Here is a 20,700-nt window from a genome sequence, read left to right on the forward strand (position 1 = left end):
CTGTCACACCCAGGAATTATTAACTGGAGCTGTAAGCTAACTTTTTTCAGAGAGGTAGTGGGGGACAGCCCCCCGTAAAGTCAGAGGTGTAGGTGAAAGCACAAAGCAGAAAGTAGGCAGACTCTGGTTTTGGGGGTAGATTGCTCGAGAATTTCCAGGGAGACTCCTGAGGCTTGATCCCACCTTTGTGTATGCCAAGCCTCCTTCCTCATGACCTTTGCCAGAGGCGGAGCTCGCTCCCCGCAGAGGTCTGGCCTAGATCTGACCCAGAGAGCTCCTGCCTGCCACCTCCAGATGTGCGATTAGAACAGACGTGCTTGATGATGGGCACAAGCCCTGAATGCACACAAGCCCATTAGTATAGAAGCTATCAGAGCGGGGAGACCAAGTGCACTCCCTGCACCTTGACTGTGACAGTAAATACAAACCAAGATTCCCTCTGGTTTGGGAGATGTGAAACATTAATGACACCCTTAACACCAAAAGGATGCAGGGAGGTGGTCCCCACCGAACCTCCTCAGCGGTCTGGACCCTACTCAAACCTCTAGGCTCCTGAGGAGGACACTGGACCACCACCCACTCGATAGCAACTGCTTTGCCAGGTTTGTTATCTTTTCTGGAACACATGGCCACCTCCTCGGCATACAGCATATGGACATTGGTCCTCATGAGCTAGGTTCTGTCAGACCCACAAAGGGAGGCGACTGCAACAGTAGTCCACCGCAAAACAGAAGTGGCTTCTCTGAGGAGATCAGACCCAAGCAGGGCCATAGATTACAAGAAGGTGAGCTAAACCCCAATATGACCTGCAAATGTGTCACAAGCACCTCTGCCGCCGTTTATTCCTGGAGATTAATGGGCCAGGAAGTTCTTTTCTGACCAGCTGCTGGGGGTGTAGAAATGCTGAGCATAGATGAGGGGTGGGTTGGCTGAACTGAAACTGCAGGTGGAAATGGACTCCTGCTGCAGTACCACCTCCACCACATGTGGCCATAGAGACAGGGGCGAGCGGAAATCCGCTCCCAGTGGATGCAACTTCTGATGGTGCCTCTAGGGATCCACTATTTATGGATAAAGAAAATGGCCCATGTCAAGAATAGACATGGGCTTAAAGATGATGGAAAATGGATTAGCCAGCCAGTCAGGTACTTAGAATGAGACATTTTGGTAGATTGCCACAAGTAGGTTTGGAGAAGGGGTACATCAATGAACCTATAGGAAGGGACACCAAAAAGGAAGATATCTGCATTGCCTCTTGCTACTCACAAAAGCATGCAGCACACAAGAGGCAAGAAACATCACTGAAGACCCAGTGCCTGAAGAACTGAGAGCGCCCAGCCTCTGTCAGTGGTCCCTCAGGGCTGCACAGTGCTCTCATGCGAGGAGGAGCCCTGGGGCCAAGGATGATGCTGCATCTGGGCTCAGCAGCACAGGCGCCACCAGCAGGCCGGATGAGCTACGGCACCTACCAGGTGTTTGCCCCACCATGACAGAGAGTGATGCCGATCCCTCAGTGGCACCCTCCCTCCAGATCATTGAGCCGCTAATCTCACTTCCATCCTTGAAGGAGGAGAGGTTCATCTTTACTGAAATCGATAGGTACACATTGTAGATGTGGGTTTCGCTTTCCCGCTTGCAGCACCTTGTCTGGCACCACTATTTGAGGGCTCACAGAAAGCAGAACTGACTGACACAGGGTATTTCACAAAACCATCCAAGACCAAGAGACCCTCTAACAGCACACCAGGGGCTCAGAGGGCAAGTGGCCATGGGATCCAAAGTCGCTATCTCAGCCCCCACCATCCAGAAGCTGCTGGTCTTCTGGAACAGTGGATTGGCCTCTACAAAGCACACGTGGGGTGCACACTGGGATATGAGAGCCCGTGGTACTGGGGTGTCACCCTCCAGGGACTGGACATGCTCCACATCTGCCATCCTTAGTTCCCCACGAGGTAAGATGCATGGTCCTTGAACCAGAGGGTAGAGTGACCCCGCTGATCACCATTTCCACTGACCCATGACCCCACCTACAACCCAACTCCCAGAGATTTATGACTCCCCGTACGACCACTCCCAGTGACTCATGGCCCCACCTGCCACCACTCCCAGTGACCCACAAGGGAAGTTGTGCTTCCAGTTGTTAAGAGTAAGTTCTGTAGTTCCACAGCACAGATGTCCGCAGTAGCCACATCTAGCTATTTACATTTGACTTCACATTATGTTACTGGAGTGGGCAGCCATGCCCTTCTCCGGGGGATCTTCCTGATCCAGGGATTGAACTCATGTCTTCCGCATTGCAGGCAGATTGTTTACTAGCTGAGCCACAGCCTGCAATGTGGGAGTACTGGGTTCGATCCCTGGGTCAGGGGGATCCCCTGGAGAGAGAAATGGCAACCCACTCCAGTATTCTTGTGTGGATAATCCCTTGGATGGAGGAGCCTGGTGGGCTACAGTCCACGGGGTTGCAAAGAGTCGGACACGACTGGGAGACTTCACTTCACATTATGTTAAGGTAGAAGCCCGGGCCCTGGGACACACTAAGCACATTTGAGCTCACAATACCCAGCCTCATGTGGCTACTGGTTACCCTATTGCCGGTGGTGACACATGACAGGCTGTTCCCAAAGCAAGAAGGTTCCCCCAGGAGACATGATAACAGTTCTACTGACCCATGAGCTGTGGTTCCCATCTGGGCACATTGGGCTCCTCCTGCTAGGGGACCAGCACACACAGAGAATTGTCCCCATCCTGGCAGGCAGTGCTGACCTTGATCCTAAGGAGTGTGAGGGTTACTCTGGCACAGGCGGAACAGCAAGGAAACATCTCTAACAGCCAGGTGATGTGTCTTGGTTCCTGCTCCACTTCAGTGGTGAATTGACAAGTCCAAGAGCAAGGGTCAGAGAAGCTTCAGAACCCTGAGGGACAAAGTCTGTATTACCTCACCAGGGAAGCCACTGGAAATGGCCAAGGTCTCGGCTGAGTACAGGGGATTTAGAACGGATCTCAGGCAAGAGAGTGACCATCAGTTGTGGTGCAGCAGCTGCTGCATCTGTGAGGGCCCAGCATTTGTCCAGTCTTTCTCTCTGAGCTTCTTTAGGAGAGGAAACCAGCAAGAATCCTCAAGGAGCTGTCCTCAGATGACGTGATCTCTCCAGATGAAGGGAGTGTATGTCAAAGTTGGGAGGGGTGGATTATAGTGGATGCTGTGGTACCACCCAGATCTCCTCTTTTTCACTAGCCCACTCATTTGCTCAGGGCCACAGGTCTTGGTGGAGGAGGACTCAGAGCAAAAGTCTTCTCTGGAATGGGCCTCCACTGAAGGAGCTGCCTCCCTGGGGGAAGCTCATTGTGAGAGACTACTCATGGGATCAATGTGGGGAGCACACAGTTGCCTGACCCCCTTACCTTGATTAGGTTGATCTCTGCAGTGTCTTCCCTTTTCATGTCTGCCTTCTGAAAATTACTATGATCATCATGCTCTGAAATGGCACCAGAAGTGAACAACCGAATGAAAGGCAAGTTAGACACAGAGACTTAGCCTTTGGAGGTTGAAGTCATGGGCATGGGGGATCCCTGTGCCCTGTCTGAAGTTCAAGGAGTATGACTTCCAAGTATTTGTGTCGGACTCAATCACAAAGCTATATATATCTCAAGGCTTCTGTGCCTTGATGGCTATTTTGGCAAGTCAGATCATCTTCTTGTCCCAGTGAATATACGGAACAGAATTAGTAAGAATTTCCCACTGGGATGACCCAGAGGGATGGTATGGGGAGGGAGGTGGGAGGGGGGTTAAGGATGGGGAACACGTGTACACCTGTGGCGGACTCATGCTGATGTATGGCAAAACCAATATAATATTGTAAAGTAAAACATAAATAAATAAATTAAATCATATAGAATTTACAGCTAAAAAAAAAAAAAAAGAAAGTATTTATGCATCACACAGGAAGGCAGAGGAGTATGGATGGATGGGCTCCAAGTTAGACATTTTCAACTGGCCTCCTGTTTGCATTTCATGGGGCACAAAGAAGTGGGCTTCAGGCTGGATACTTACAAATGTTAGTATTCCCTGTGCCAAGAGATAGTATGGCTACAGTTGAGGCACTTACAATCAGCCTCCTCTTTGCTCTCAGAAATGAATAAAACAATATAGACAGCGTAAATAGCCAGTGTTTGTCTCTTATAAATACCTAAATGTAACAGTCATGGCAAGGACAAAGAGGGGCAAAACTTTGTTTGAGTAAAGGATAAAAGTATCTCCACTCCTCCATGTTTTGTACCAAGGGAGACATCAGACATGTGAAGGAAGGCTCCTTGTGGCTCAAAAGTCAAGGGATAATGCCAGACCATAATGAGTCTTGCTCCTCATGGAAACCTTCACTTCGAGGTCCATCTTGGCTGAGGGGTGTATGTACAAACGCAGGGGAGTGTCCCAGGGAGGTCAGGTGTAGAGAAAGAAACCAGATGATAGGCCTGAAGGAAGACAAAAATCCAGGACTGCCTCATATAAATGGTTTTACCGCCTCTTGACTGTGCTCCTGCTCACCAGGTGTGACATCCACACTCTTTCTCTTCAGGATTGCATCTCTGCCTTGCTTCTGTCTCAACTAAGCCATTTCTTTATGTGCTCTCCCACTTGTCGTGCTATGTTTCTAATAATAAACTTTGTGCCTGCATTTACAGTTTCTGCCTCTGTGATAAATGCATTTTTCACTGGAGGCAATGATCCATGAAACAGTAGCATTCAGCCTCTAGCCCTTGCTAGTCTCCAGGCTAGGATTCCGGGCTCTCATCCAGGCTACCCAGGTTCAATTCCTGGGCAGGGAATTAAGATGTCACTTCACTCAACCACTCACTGCTGCCTCACGAGATCAGTGCCACTGGGAGGAGCCCAGGTCCTCACCTTGGCCCTGCATGGACAGCGCCTGGACAGAGCTTCCATCAGTCAGTCAGGAAGGACCCTTTCCAGCTTCTTGGGACCTCAGCCCCATGGATATGGCACCACCTTCCTCCAGAATATCTTTCCACCCCAGATAGCAGCACAAATGGGATGCTTTTTTCCCAAACAACGTGCTATTGTTACTTATATAGAAAGTGTTTTTCTTTGTATTTAAATTGGTGAGTTGATCAGGTATTTATTCCCAAACTGTTGGAGGTTTACCTAGGATCCCATGTTCCCTGCAGGCAGCTTCCAGGAAGCAGAGGGAGGAGAGATGTGGGCAAGGACCTGGAGTCTCTTGCCTGCCCTGCAGTGTGCTCGGTGCTCAACAGACAGCAGCTGGTAGGTGTAGCCTGCGATGAAGACGATTCCCTTCATGTGTTGAGGAGTTTTTGAGAAAGCCAAATGTGACTTGAACCTCCAACTGTTTCTAGTCACTACTCTGTGTTGCCACTTTCAAATGCAAGATCTGATTTAGTTTCCAAGACTCTTGCGAACGTCAGGGAGGGGTCCCCCCAGCTCCCTCCAGTGCTCTTTCTGCCCTTCCCTCTGCAGTGATGCTGCCCACAGTCTCAGTGAGCTGAGGATGTGCCCCTGCCTCCTGATGCCAGACACAGTCTCCCCCAGAGGCCCGGCTGCCACCACACGATGGGACTTGTCTCAGCACCTGCAAGGTGCCCGTAGGCTCCCCGACAGCCATGAGCTTCATGAGGGCAGGTATCAGGCAAGCGACAGTGAGAGAACAAGGGCAGTGGGAGTTTTATTCATAAAATCTAGCTAGGATACGCACAATGCCGCACTTTTCACCTCCAAGGAGAATTCTGAGGTGTGTGAATTCAAGTTCAGTGCAGATTTTGCCACTGTGGTTTCCATAACCCATCCTCATCTATGGCTTTAGGGCCTGACCACCTGGATAAGCTCATCCATTAGGTTAAGTGCACAGCCACCAGTTTCAAAGAAGACACTCCATTAAAAGCCTACCAAAAGTTTGGGGGTGCTTAGCAAGACGTCTTCAACTATATTCTCCAAGACTGAGTAGATTGTGCAGCAAACCAAAGTCCACTCACCACTCCCCATTTTGCAAATTTTTGGTGTACCTAGATCAAGCAGCATAAACAGGTGTCTAACTGTTCCTGACCATAGTGTGACTTCCCTTCCTGCCCCAGGAAATTTATCTAGGACAGAAGAGGATCTTCTAGTGTGTATGTCCCATTTCAGATTTTCTTCTCACCCATAAGACACTGTGTATAACTCTGGCTGCTGCCGCCATCCACCCTCATCACAATCACCTCCCACAGAATGAACCCAGCTTCCCAAAGCCCCAAACCACCCTGGCCCAGGCACCAACACTCAAGTGATCCTCCTGGACCCTGCCCCTGGTTGCCCTGTTCTGTGGAAATAGGGGATGTCTGTCCACCGTCCTCATGTGACTGCAGCTCTTAGATCATCGCTCTAGGTGTTGGGGTGTCCTGCTTCTAGTGTCCCCACTGTGAACACAGGGCCTTCCACAGAGCACAGGCTCCATGAAGGTCTGTGGAATAAATGAGCCGGAGTGGGACACTTATCAAGTCAAATCAGGCTTTTTGTACTTTCTTAAATAATTACTTGAAAAACTCCAATTGAACAGAGATAGATTAGCTGTATAAAATGACAGACAAGTACAGAGGAACTCACCTCAAATACATTTTATTTCTTAATTCTTACTAAGTAGTATCATATTTCCAAAATAGTTATATTCCAAGTCCATGTAATCTTGTTCTGGATCACAAAATAAAATAAAGAGTTCACAATCACTTTTACAAAACAGCAAAACTCATGTTCTTGAACTGGTGACCACAAACACACTGTGATCAACGCTACTGACATAGTTGGACACTGAAGCTCGTTAGGCCTTCTATTACAAGGAATAACATTTGAAAAATTTCTAAAGGAAACAGAAGTGGATCTCCATGTCATTGTAGCGAACAGGGACCAAAGATGCTACACACCAGTTCCCCCAACTCTCCCAGCCATCACGACTGAGAAGGCTGAATGCTCCCTCTTCAAACACAGAGGGAAGGATCAGCTTCCCTTCCTATCCCCAGGACAAGCTGCTGGATGTGGGCCTGAAAGGAGCCTGGCTGCTGCTCTGGCTCAGGGCCCCTCTTCCTCCTCCCTCACACCTATGCACACCGGGGTGGGAAGAACCTGGGACCCCTTCCTTTGACCTTGCGCAGATAGTCCTTGACTTTCTGCTTGCTGGTCTCTGCATAGGCCCGGGGACCCCACAGGAACTCGTAACGAGCAGGGTGGCTGTAAGGCACCTGCCGGTACTGCAGGTACCCCGCCCGCACCCACACTTGGGTCAGCAGCTCCTTGGGCTCCCCATAGATGCAGTGCTCTATCCCAGAAAATACCCCCATCTTGCTGAGTGTTCCCCAGACCTTCTTCTCACTGATCCGGTCCCCTGCTAGAAGAATCAGACTCAGGACCGTCACCAGGAGGCCAGCCTTTGGTATGCTCTGCTCATCCCTCTGCATCTCATTGAGGGTGAGGCCCAGGACAGGGACCATGACATAGATGTGCTCTCTGTGGTCCACCTCTTTCATATCCAGGCCAAAGGCCAGCTGCATGTACTGTGTGGCTTTACGGAAGACCACTGGGAAGTGGGCCTGGTTATCCCTGAGGACTGTATTCAGCATTTCAGCCTGGAAAATCGGCTCCTGGGTGCCATACTTGAGGATCAGGAACTCCAGTAGTTCACACGTCATCCTATTCAGAGCCTGCATAAGCAAGATCTCCGCATCTCCTGCGGCAGAGGAAGATGAGACTGGAGGGAAGGAGGCCAGAGGGGTTGAGGCATCCTCCGCCTCAGCCCCCAGGAGCTGCGCCTCCACTGGGCCCTCGGCCTGGATTTGGCCCTGAAGGTCTTCCTCAGAAGTGCAGAGCTCATTTGTCGGGACCACAGGCATGATGACTGGGGTCTTGTGCCCAGTGTGGGTGTGGCAGGGGGAAAATGGAGACCACTGACCTGGGAAAGAGAGAGAGTGTAAATGGTCACTGTTTTGAAATGCGCCACGGGTGGCTCTGACTGAATCCACTTACTGGTCTTCCTTGAGGGCTGCTCTTGAGCGTTACAGGGGCGCTCCTCCTTGGTGGTCAGTCCTCTGTTAAGTGAGGAAGAGAAATTCTGGCTCAGGATTCAGCCAGTACAGCCTGAGCTTCTGGGGCTGACAAGGTGGGGGAATTAGGGCCTTTTGAGGTCCCCTCTGTTCTGGGATGGGGAAACCCTGCGCACACTCAGGACACCCACCTCACCTTGACTGCTGGCACTCCTGTGACCTCAGAACACAGACCTCAGACCTCAGTCTTCTCCTCCTGGTTCCTGGAGCCCCTGTGAGACAAATGGAGGGGGCACCTCGGGGGTAGACTGTGGCACAGACCTAGGCCTTCTGTGCTGGTGGGAGGGGTTGACTCTGTGAGGTCCCCCAGATCTTGGGTGGCTAGTCCCTTTGGGGTCACGTGTAGTGCTCACTTTTCCACTGGAATGGCCTGGACCTTCCCCCTTTGGGGGCCTGCAGGGAAACTCAGAACAAGAGCCACATCTGGACAAAGTTCCAGGGGGCCTGATATGTGGCCACACCTGCCTAGGGCCTCCCACAGTTCCTAGGCTGGGGAGATGCTGGGTCACCGCTCTTCACGTCCTACTTGGCCTCCCAGCACTGAACAGAAGGGTGGGCGTCTGTTGAGTCCTCCCTCGGTATTCGGGGAGTCTAGCCTCTGCAGACCTGAAGCCTCCGCCCTCCACCAGAACACCTCACCTTAAGGCCCCCAAGAAAGAGGTGAATAAGCTGCTCACCCTACTCTGGAGCCTCCAAGACCGTCCCCTGCGCCACCCTCCCCACCCCGGGCATGAACAAGGATCCCTCCCTGCCTTAGGGTCTAACAGCCTCAGTCCTTCCCCGCATGGAGCCTAGACTCCAGGCAGGACCCGCGATTGTCCCGTCCGCCATGTTGGAACTCCGCCATATTCACCAGGTCCCCAGGCTCTCTGAGACCCGGGTGTCAGGAAATCCTGCACATGGTCATCCTGCCCGGGGACCACCAGGGTCCCCTCTGTTCTGGGGTCGGGCTCCCCTCCTCCCTCAGTGTCCTCACCTTGACTCCCGGTAGGACCTGGGCTCTGTCCTCTCCCTACAGCCTGTACTGTACTGAGGCCGGGCTCCTCACACCAAGTCCCCAGTCTCTCTGAGACCTGCATGTGTGACAGGCTTAGTGTGCTCTTCTCACCACAAGGGCTCCCGGGGCCAACAACTGGGGTGGGGATCTGTGGGGTTCCGTCGGGCCTCACACAGGGACCCCTCAGTCCTCCTTCAGGCGCCTCACCTTGCGTCCAATCAGGACCTGGGATTCTCGCCTCTCCCCAACGGAAGCCCCGGCCCCTTATACCAGGGCCCGCCTCTCCAAGACCCGGATGTCAGGAAGTCAGACCATGCCTGTTTCGCTCATTCTATCCCACGGACACCCTGGACTGATAACAGAGACGGGCTTAGCACTCTGAGGTCTCCTCTGATTGTGGTCCACGATACCCTATTCCTCCCTCAGTGTCCTCAACTTGACACACCACAGGACCTGGGAATTGGCCCACCTGAGTCTCGGCACCATATGCGAAGTCCCCAGTCTGAGACCCGGATGTCAGGAAGTCTGCCCCTTGTTTCAGGACCTCAGGCTGAGACCCGAATATCAGGAAGTGAGACCGCACATATTGGGCTCAACCTATCCCAGGGCCAGGGTCCCTGCAGACCTCCCTCAGGGTCCTCACCCAGACTCTTTCAGAACCTAAGATCCTCCCTTTCACCCTCTGAGGCCCCTCCCGTATATCAAGTCTCCAGTGTCTCTGCGACCCTGTGCTCATGCCGCCACCAGGGTCTCCCAGGGCTGATAGCAGGTGCCAGGACCTGTGGGGTTACCTGTGTCCTCCCTCAAGGCCCTCATCTTGAGCCCTGGCAGGTCCGGGGGTGTCCTTATGTTGCCCTGAAGCAGGACCCTCACATCAAGGCCTTCACTGCCCTGAGACCCCGGGAGGAGACTGTGGACATGATATCACAGCTCCAAGCCCAGGGCTTCCCAAAGATGAGATGATCCCACAGGGGTTCCTCAACCCTCTTTCTCTTTGTCACCTTGACTCCCAGCTCACCTAGGCACCGCCCTCAGCTGCCAACTTTGCTCGCCTTAGAGCCAGCATCCCCCCAAGCCAGGACCCCTGAGAGGCAAGCAGGAGAGGGGGCTCGTTTCCACAAGCCTCTCGGGGTTTCCCAGGGCTAAAAGCAGTGACGACCTGTATGTCCTGCACTCCCAGCGCCCCCCTCAGGGTTCTACCTTGACTCCTAGCACAGCTGGGCTCCTTCACTCTGCTGACGTAAACGCAAGCTCCGTGACCCAGGCCTTCATTTCCCCACTCCCAGCGGGGTCAGTGACGTCACATCTGGGCGCCACACCCCATGGTCCCCCATGGCTGTCGGGAGGGCGGGACATGTATCCCTTGGGGACCCTCTGTCCTCATCTCGAGTCTCTGCAGGATGTGGGCTCCTCCCTCTGTCCACATGAGACTGTGCCCTCAAACCGACTCTGACTTCCTGAGTCACTGAGGAAGTGGTGGAGGAGGGGTGGCTCGGCCTGACAGCCCAGACCGGGGTCTCCAGGAGTCCCCGTGGGAATGGAATTGTATTCTATGAGAACCTCTGTTGCGGGGTGACTGGACCCCCTCATCCTCATTCAGGAGGGGGCCTCCTTAACACTCGAGAGAAGGCTGCAGTCCCAGGACAGATGCTGGATGGGGGCCTGCTGTGCCTATGACCATGGGGGATCACAGGGAACCACACATCTTCCGGTGGGGGCCCGTCAGCAGTCACCATACTTGGAAAACATTTTGTATAAAATATTTGGTTTTAGGTGAAGAGGCTGAGTATGGCAGGTGATTTAGGGGAACCCTTGGTTTGATGATTAGATAATATTACCTGTTGGTGGTTGTTCATTTGCTCAATCGTGTCCAAGTCTTTGCAACTCCATGGACTGCAGCGTGCCAGGCTTCCCTGTCCTTCACTATTTCCCAGAGTTTGAACAAACTCATGTCCATTGAGTTTGTGATGCCATCCAACCATCTCATCCTCTCTTGTCCCCTTTTCCTCTTGCCTTCAATTGTTCCCAGCATCAGAGTCTTTTCCAATGAGTTGGCTCTTCTCATCAAGTGGACAAAGTATTGGAGCTTCAACTTCAGCATCAGTCCTTCCAATGAGTATTCAGGGTTGATTTCCTTACAACTGACTGATTTGATCTCCTCGCTGTCCAGGGGACTCTCAAGAGTCTTCTCCAACACCACAGTTCGAAAGCATCAATTCTTCACCATTCAGCCATAAGAGTTGATCCTGTGGGAGTGCTGTCCTTTTCACTGTTTAATCCTCATTCATATTGATGAATACATTTCACATGTCTATGAGGTGTCTGTCAGATTTGTATGTATATATGTGTGTAGATTATATGTTTCCCTCATAGCTCAGTTGGTAAAGAATCTGTGTGCAATGCAGGAGACCTGGTTCAACTCCTGGGTTGTGAAGATCTGCTGGAGAAGGGATAGGCTACCCATTCCAGTATTCTTGGGCTTCCCTTGTGGCTCAGCTGGTGAAGAATCCACCTGCAATGCGGGAGACCTGGGTTCAATCCCTGGGTTGGAAAGGTCCCCTGGAGAAGGGAAAGGCTACCCACTCCAGTATTCTGGCCTGGAGAACTCCGTGGACTGTATAGTCCATGGGTTCACAAAGAGTCAGACACGACTGAGTGACATTAAAAAAGAAAAATGGTTATACTCTCGCCTGGAAAATCCCACGGACTGAGGAGCCTGGTGGGCTCCAGTGTATGGGGTCGCTGAGAGTCGGACACGACCGAGAGACTTCACTTTCACTTTTCAGTTTTCACTTTCATGCATTGGAGAAGGAAATGGCAACCCACTCCAGTGGTCTTGCCTGGAGAATCCCAGGGACAGGGAAGCCTGATGGGCTGCCGTCTATGGGGTCGCACGGAGTCGGACATGACTGAAGGGACTTAGCAGCAGCAGTAGCAGCAGTGCTTATATACTCATACATGCACAAACCACAATGTATGCACTAAACATGTATATGTGGGTGTATGTTTGGATTTTTAGCTATATATTAATTCTTGGGCTACACTGCTTTTGCTCAATTGCGTCAGTCGTGTCCAACTTTTTTGCAGCCCAGACGTGGCACACCAGCTCCTCTGTCCATGGGATTCTCTAGGCAAGAATACTGGAGTGGTTTGCTATTTCCTTCTCCAGGGGATCTTCTTGACCTAGGGATTGAACTCGAGTCTCTTGAATCTCCTGCATTGCAGGCAGATTCTTTTGCCATTGAGCCACCATATATATACTTAAATTGTTAGAGTATTTGCTATTACTATGTTTCAATCTATCTCATACTCCAGTCCTATATTTAGTCTCTTCTTTGTATCTGTTGAGATAGTACTTTTTTAAGAAAGGTCAGGCATTTGCTGGCTGGTATATCTGGTGGATATTTTTACAGACTCAGGAATCAGTTCGGTTCAGTTCAGTCACTCAGGCGTATCCAACTCTGTGACTGCATGGACTGCAGCACGCCAGGCCTCCCTGTCCATCACCAACTCTCGGAGCTTACTCAAACTCATGTCCATCGAGTCAGTGATGCCATCCAACCATCTCATCCTCTGTCATCCCCTACTCCTCCCACCTTCAATCTTTCCCAGCATCAGGATCTTTTCCAATGCGTCAGTCCTTCACATCAGGTGGCCAAAGTATTGGAGTTTCAGCTTCAGCATCAGTCCTTCCAATGAACATTCAGGACTGATTTCCTTTAGGATGGACTGGTTGGATCTCCTTGCAGACCAAGGGACTCTCAAGAGTCTTCTCCAACACCACAGTTCAAAAACATCAGTTCACCAGGGAAGCCCGAAGCTCAGCAAATGTCAAGGCTGCAGTGGTGCCCAGTCCTTCTTCTGTGCCCTCATGTTCCACTGGGTTTTACTTCAGCAGTATCAGGTTCTGGTTGTGATTCAATTCACTTTCACTCCCTCCAGGAGTCCGCAGCTAGAAACCAGGCTGTGTGTGTGCTAAGTCTCTACAGTCCTGTCTGACACTTTGTAGCACACCAGGTTCCTCTGTCCATGGGATTCTCCAGGCAAGAATACTGGAGTGAGTTGCCATTTCCTATGATGGAGGATCTTCCTGACCCAGGGATCAAACCTGTGTCTCTCATGTCTCCTGCATTGGCAGGCGGGTTCTTCACCACTAGTGCCACCTGGGAAGCTGCAGAAATCAGGCTTTTTTGTACTTTCTTAAATAATTACTTGAAAAACTCCAATTGAACAGAGATAGATTAGCTGTATAAAATGACAGACAAGAAGTACAGAGGAACTCACCTCAAATACATTTTATTTCTTAATTCTTACTAAGTAGTATCATATTTCCAAAATAGTTATATTCCAAGTCCATGTAATCTTGTTCAGGGTGACAAAATAAAATGAGAGTTCACAATCACTTTTACAAAACAGCAAAACTCATGTTCTTGAACTGGTGAGCACAAACACACTGTGATCAACGCTACTGACATAGTTGGACACTGAAGCTCGTTAGGCCTTCTATTACAAGGAATAACATTTGAAAAATTTCTAAAGGAAACAGAAGTGGATCTCCATGTCATTGTAGCGAACAGGAACCAAAGATGCTACACACCAGTTCCCCCAACTCTCCCAGCCGTCACGACTGAGAAGGCTGAATGCTCCCTCTTCAAACACAGAGGGAAGCATCAGCCTCCCTTCCTACCCCCAGGACAAGCTGCTGGATGTGGGCCTGAAAGGAGCCTGGCTGCTGCTCTGGCTCAGGGCCCCTCTTCCTCCTCCCTCACACCTATGTCCACCGGGGTGGGAAGAACCTGGGACCCCTTCCATTGATCTTGCGCAGATAGTCCTTGACTTTCTGCTTGCTGGTCTCTGCATAGGCCCGGGGACCCCACAGGAACTCGTAACGAGCAGGGTGGCTGTAACGCACCTGCCGGTACTTCAGGTACCCCGCCCGCACCCACACTTGGGTCAGCAGCTCCTTGGGCTCCCCATAGATGCAGTGCTGTGCCCCAGGAAATACCTCTATCTTGCTAAGTGCTCCCCAGACCTTCTCCTCACTGATCCGGTCCCCTGCTAGGATAATCAGGCTCAGGGCTGCCACCAGGAGGCCAGCCTTTGGTATGCTCTGCTCATCCCTCTGCATCTCATTGAGGGTGAGGCCCAGGACAGGGACCATGACATAGATGTGCTCTCTGTGGTCCACCTCTTTCATATCCAGGCCAAAGGCCAGCTGCAGGCACTGTGTGGCTTTACGGAAGACCACTGGGAAGTGGGCCTGGTTATCCCTGAGGACTGTATTCAGCATTTCAGCCTGGAAAATCGGCTCCTGGGTGCCATACTTGAGGATCAGGAACTCCAGTAGTTCACATGTCATCCTATTCAGAGCCTGCATAAGCAAGATCTCCGCATCTCCAATGGCAGAGGAAGATGAGACTGGAGGGAAGGAGGCCAGAGGGGTTGAGGCATCCTCCGCCTCAGCCCCCAGGAGCTGCGCCTCCACTGGGCCCTCGGCCTGGATTTGGCCCTGAAGGTCTTCCTCAGAAGTGCAGAGCTCATTCGTCGGGACCACAGGCATGATGACTGGGGTCTTGTGCCCAGTGGGGGTGTGGTAGGGGGAAAATGGAGACCACTGATCTAGGAAAGAGAGAGAGTGTAAATGGTCTCAGTTTTGAAATGCGCCACGGGTGGCTCTGACTGAGTCCACTTACTGGTCTTCCTTGAGGGCTGCTCTTGGGCGTTACAGGGGCGCTCCTCCTTGGTGGTCAGTCCCCGGTCAAGTGAGGAAGAGAAATGCCGGCTCAGGCTGCAGCCAGTACAGCCTGAGCTTCTGGGGCTGACAAGGTGGGGGAATTAGGCCCTTTTGAGGTCCCCTCTGTTCTGGGATGGGGAAACCCTGCGCACACTCAGGACACCCACCTCACCTTGACTGCTGGCACTCCTGTGACCTCAGAACACAGACCTCAGACCTCAGTCTTCTCCTCCTGGTTCCTGGAGCCCCTGTGAGACAAATGGAGGGGGCACCTTGGGGGTAGACTGTGGCACAGACCTAGGCCTTCTGTGCTGGTAGGAGGGGTTGACTCTGTGAAGTCCCCCCAGATCTTGGGTGGCTAGTCCCTTTGGGGCTCACGTGTAGTGCTCACTTTTCCACTGGAATGGCCTGGACTTTCCCTCTTTGGGGGCCTGCAGGGAAACTCAGAACAAGAGCCATGTCTGGACAAACTTTTGGGGGGGCCTGATATGTGGCCTCACCTGCCTAGGGCCTCCCGTGGTTCCTAAGCTGGGGAGATGCTGGGTCACCGCTCCTCACATCCTATCTGGCTTCCCAGCACTGAACAGAGGGGCGGGCGTCTGCTGAGTCCTCCCTCAGTATCCAGGGAGTGTGGCCTCTGCAGACCTGAAGCCTCTGCCCTCCACCAGAACACCTCACTTTAAGGCCCCTAAGAAAGAGGTGAATAAGCTGCTCACCCTGCTCTGGGGCCTCCAAGACCGGCCCCCGTGCCAGCCCTCCGGGCAAGAGCAAGGATCCCTCCCTGCCTTAGGGTCTAACAGCCTCAGTCCTTCCCCGCATGGAGCCTAGACTCCAGGCAGGACCCGCGATTGTCCCGTCCGCCATGTTGAAACCCCGCCACATTCACCAGGTCCCCAGGCTCTCTGAGACCCGGGTGTCAGGAAATCCTGCACATGGTCATCCCACCCTGGGACTACCAGGGTCCCCTCAGTTCTGGGGTCGGGCTCCCCTCCTCCCTCAGTGTCCTCACCTTGACTCCTGGTAGGACCTGGGCTCTGTCCTCTCCCTACCTGAGGCCCGGCTCCTCACACCAAGTCCCCAGTCTCTCTGAGACCTGCATGTGTGACAGGCTTAGTGTGCTCTTCTCACCACAAGGGCTCCCGGGGCCAACAACTGGGGTGGGGATCTGTGGGGTTCCGTCGGGCCTCACACAGGGACCCCTCAGTCCTCCTTCAGGCGCCTCACCTTGCGTCCAATCAGGACCTGGGATTCTCGCCTCTCCCCAACGGAAGCCCCCGCCCCTTATACCAGGGCCCGCCTCTCCAAGACCCGGATGTCAGGAAGTCGGACCATGCCTGTTTCGCTCATTCTATCCCACGGACACCCTGGACTGATAACAGAGACGGGCTTAGCACTCTGAGGTCTCCTCTGATTGTGGTCCACGATACCCTATTCCTCCCTCAGTGTCCTCAACTTGACACACCACAGGACCTGGGAATTGGCCCACCTGAGTCTCGGCACCATATGCGAAGTCCCCAGTCTGAGACCCGGATGTCAGGAAGTCTGCCCCTTGTTTCAGGACCTCAGGCTGAGACCCGAATATCAGGAAGTGAGACCGCACATATTGGGCTCAACCTATCCCAGGGCCAGGGTCCCTGCAGACCTCCCTCAGGGTCCTCACCCAGACTCTTTCAGAACCTAAGATCCTCCCCTTCACCCTCTGAGGCCCCTCCCGTATATCAAGTCTCCAGTGTCTCTGCGACCCTGTGCTCATGCCGCCACCAGGGTCTCCCAGGGCTGACAGCAGGTGCCAGGACCTGTGGGGTTACCTGTGTCCTCCGTCAAGGCCCTCATCTTGAGTCCTGACAAGTCCGGGGATGTCCCTATGTCGACCTGAAGCAGGACCCTCACATCAAGGCCTTCACTGCCCTTAAACCCCGGGAGGACACTGTGGACGTGTTTAAGGGCTCCTAAGCCCAGGGCTTCCCAAAGCTGAGATGATCCCACAGGGGTTCCTCAACCCTCTTTCTCTTTGTCACCTTGACTCCCAGCTCACCTAGGCACCGCCCTCAGCTGCCAACTTTGCTTGCCTTAGAACCCGCATCTCCCCAAGCCAGGACCCCTGAGAAGCAAGCAGGAGAAGGGGCTCGTTCCGCCAAACCTGTCAGGGTCTTGCACGGCTAAAAGCAGTGACGACCTGTATGTCCTGGGGTCCCAGCGCCCCCTTCAGGGTTCTATCTTTACTCCTAGCACAGCTGCGCTCCTTCACTCTGCTGACTTGAACCCGAGTTCCATGACCCAGGCCCTCACTTCTCCCCTCCCAGCGGGGTCAGTGACGTCACATCTGGACGCCACACCCTGTGGTCCCCCACGGCTGTCGGGAGGGCCGCACATGCATCCCTTGGGCACCCTCAGTCCTAACCTCTAGTCTCTCCAGGACGGGGGCCCCTCCCTCTGTCCACATGAGACTGTGCCCTCAGACCAACTCTGACTCCCTGAGTCACTGAGGAAGTGGTGGAGGAGGGGTGGCTCGGCCTGACAGCCCAGACCGGGGTCTCCAGGAGTCCCAGTAGGAGTGGAGTTGTATTGGATGGGAACCTCTTCCGGGGTGACTGGAACCCCTCATCCTCACTCAAGAGGGGGACTCCTTAATACTCGATAGATAGCTGCAGTCCCAGGACAGATGCTGGATGGGGGCCCTCTGTGCCCATGACCATGGGGGAGCAACGGGAACTACACATCTTCCCATGGGGGCCCCTCAGCATTCACCATACTTCAAAAACATTTTATATAAAATATTTGGTTTTAGGTGATGTGGCTGAGTAGTGGCAGGTGATTTAGGGGAACCCTTGGTTTGATGATTAAATAATATTACCTGTTGGTTGTTGTTCATTCACTCAGTCGTGTCTGATTCTTTGGGACTCCATGGACTGTAGCATGCCAGGCTTCCCTGTCCATCACCAACCCCCAGAACCTACACAGATTCATGTCCATTGAGTAGATGATGCCATCCAACCATCTCATCCTCTGTCGTTCCCTTCTCCTTCTGCCTTCAATTGTTCCCAGCATCAGTCTTTTCCAATGAGTTGGCTCTTCGCATCAAGTGGCCAAAGTATCGGAGTTCCAACTTCAGCATCAGTCCTTCCAATGAGTATTCTATTCAGGGTTGATTTCATTTAGGATTGACTGATTTGATCCCCTTGCTGTCCGAAGGACTCTCAAGAGTCTTCTCCACCACCACAGTTCAAAAGCATCAAATCTTCAGAGCTCAGTGATAAGAATTAATCCTGTTGGAGTGCTATCCTTTTTACTCCAACAATGAATGTTTAAATCCTCATTCATATTGCTGAATACATTTCAAATGTCTATGAGGTGTGTGTTAGATTTGTATGTATAATATTTGTGTAGATTAGATGTTTCCCTCATAGCTCAGTTGGGAAAGAATCTGCCGCAGTGCAGGAGACCCAGTTCAATTCCTGGGTTGGGAAGATCTGCTGGAGAAGGGATAGGCTACCCACTGCAGTATTCTTGGGCTTCCCTGTGGCTCAGCTGGTGAAGAATCCACCTGCAATGAGGGAGACCAGGGTTCGATCCCTGGTTTTGAAGATCCCCTGGAGAAGTGAAAGGCTACCCACTTCAGTATTCTGGCCTGGAGAATTCCATGGACTGTATAGTCTATGGGTTCACAAAGAGTCAGACACAACTGAGTGATTTTAAAAAAGAAAAATGGTTATATGTGCTTATATACTCATACATGGACAAACCACAGTGTATGTACTGAACATGTATATGTGGATGTATGCTTGGATTTTTAGCTATATATTAATTTTTGGACTACACTGCTGCTACTCAATTGTTTCAGTCATGTCCAACTTTTTGCATCCCTATGGACTGTAGCACACCAGCTCCGCTGTCCATGGGATTCTCTAGGTAAGAATACTGGAGTGGTTTGTTATGTCCTTCTCCAGGGGATCTTCTTGACCCAGGGATTAAACTCGAGTCTCTTGCATCTCCTGCATTGCAGGCAGATTCTTTTACCATTGAGCCACCATATATATACTTAAATTGTTAGAGTATCTGCTATTGCTATGTTTCAATCTATCTCATACTCCAGTTCTATATTTAGTCTCTTTGTATCTGTTGAGATAGTACTTTTAAGGAAAGGTCAGGCCTTTGCTGGCTGGTATATCAGGTGGATATTTGCACAGACTCAGGAATCAGTTTGGTTCAGTTCACTCAGTCGTATCCGACTCTGCAACCGCATGGACTGCAGCACGCCAGGCCTCCCTGTCCATCACCAACTCTCGGAGCTTACTCAAACTCATGCCCATCGAGTTGGTGATGCCATCCAACCATCTCATCCTCTGTCGTCCCCTACTCCTCCCACCTTCAATCTTTCCCAGCATCAGGGTCTTTTCCAATGAATCAGTCCTTCGCATCAGAGGGCAAACTATTGGAGTTTCAGCTTCAGCATCAGTCCTTCCAATGAACATTCAGGACTGATTTCCTTTAGGATGGACTGGTTGGATCTCCTTGCAGACCAAGGGACTCTCAAGAGTCTTCTCCAACACCACAGTTCAAAAGCATCATTTCACCAGGGAAGCCCGAAGCTCAGCAAATGTCAAGGCTGCAGTGGTGCCCAGTCCTTCTTCTGTGCCCTCATGTTCCACTGGGTTTTACTTCAGCAGTATCAGGTTCTGGTTGTGATTCAATTCACTTTCACTCCCTCCAGGAGTCCGCAGCTAGAAACCAGGCTGTGTGTGTGCTAAGTCTCTACAGTCCTGTCTGACACTTTGTAGCACACCAGGTTCCTCTGTCCATGGGATTCTCCAGGCAAGAATACTGGAGTGAGTTGCCATTTCCTATGATGGAGGATCTTCCTGACCCAGGGATCAAACCTGTGTCTCTCATGTCTCCTGCATTGGCAGGCGGGTTCTTCACCACTAGTGCCACCTGGGAAGCTGCAGAAACCAGGCTAGTCCTGCTGTATCATCCACCTCCTGGCAGCCCAGATCCAGATCCGTGCACCAGCCACTCCCCAGGCAGTTAGAGACCCGTCTAGCACATCCTGAGACAGTCACTGCCTGGAACGGGGCCCTTGGTGCCCAGCACTTGTGGTAGCAATTGCAGTCCACATTGGGCTCCTCAGATTCAGTTCACATGCCCAGAGACAAGGGTGCTACCTGCTGCTCTGTGCAGGGTGAGAGCCCTCACTGGCAGCGCGCTGAGCACAATCTTGGCTGCTCTGCCTTCTCACTCAAGTACTTCTGATTGTGCTGCTCATCTCAGTGATTCCTCGAAGTCCAACACATTGTGCCAGCCCTGTGCATACAGCAGTGAATGGAAGAGGCAGAGGTTGACTTTACGGAGTGCCCATCTGAAGATCCCAGATCGGATTGAAACAAACCTTGAATTCTCCCTGAATCCTCATCCTTCTGCTGTGGCAGGATATTTGGGGATGTTGACCAACAGACCCATGTGTTATGCCCTCACCCCAGGAGTTAGGGTCAAAGGTGGGAGGATGATAGAAATCCCAGGTCAGAGGAACTTGTGATCCCTCGCTGGACTGTACCCTGAACAGTGTTCAGTCTTAGAAGTCCTCTCCCACCAGCATGGCTCTGCTGTGGAATTGCCGGAGGCAGCTCCCTGTGCTTCCTGTGGCACTAAAGTAGCATAGGAAAGCAGCTGAACTTACCTGTGTCCCCAAGAAGAAGTAGTGATTGTGGCAGAGAAAGAAAAAGTCACCCTCCAAAGGATGTTGCTGTGGACGGTGTAGCTAGGAACCAGGCTAGGATGACGACACCTCATTGGAAGCCAGCATGAAGATGTGCTGTCTTCGAGGGCCACGTGGGATGTACTGCTACATCACAGTCCAGTGGATGCTGGCGTA

At 52.1% G+C, this 20,700-nt stretch overlaps 2 protein-coding genes across 3 annotated transcripts; both read right to left on the reverse strand.

The window, feature by feature from the left end:
• Positions 1-6,601: 6,601 nt before the first annotated feature.
• LOC617695 (melanoma-associated antigen 9) lies at positions 6,602-10,272 on the reverse strand. Its single transcript, XM_015461474.3, has 4 exons — positions 9,077-10,272; positions 8,237-8,312; positions 8,024-8,085; positions 6,602-7,949 (listed from the first exon to the last, which is right to left on the reverse strand). Exons 1-4 carry the CDS (start codon positions 9,177-9,179, stop codon positions 7,102-7,104), a joined length of 1,089 nt encoding a protein of 362 aa, XP_015316960.2. The 5' UTR covers positions 9,180-10,272; the 3' UTR covers positions 6,602-7,101.
• A 3,105-nt stretch (positions 10,273-13,377) lies between these two features.
• On the reverse strand, positions 13,378-16,572 carry LOC787822 (melanoma-associated antigen 10-like). 2 transcript variants are annotated; one of them, XM_059883580.1, is made up of 3 exons: positions 15,841-16,572; positions 15,004-15,079; positions 13,378-14,716 (listed from the first exon to the last, which is right to left on the reverse strand). In XM_059883580.1, the coding sequence occupies exon 3, from the start codon at positions 14,655-14,657 to the stop codon at positions 13,869-13,871; it is 789 nt and encodes a 262-aa protein (XP_059739563.1). In that variant the 5' UTR covers positions 14,658-14,716; positions 15,004-15,079; positions 15,841-16,572; the 3' UTR covers positions 13,378-13,868.
• Between the last annotated feature and the right edge of the window lie 4,128 nt (positions 16,573-20,700).

This window comes from Bos taurus, chromosome X, assembly GCF_002263795.3.
Source record: "Bos taurus isolate L1 Dominette 01449 registration number 42190680 breed Hereford chromosome X, ARS-UCD2.0, whole genome shotgun sequence".
NCBI classification, from domain to species: Eukaryota; Metazoa; Chordata; class Mammalia; order Artiodactyla; family Bovidae; genus Bos; species Bos taurus.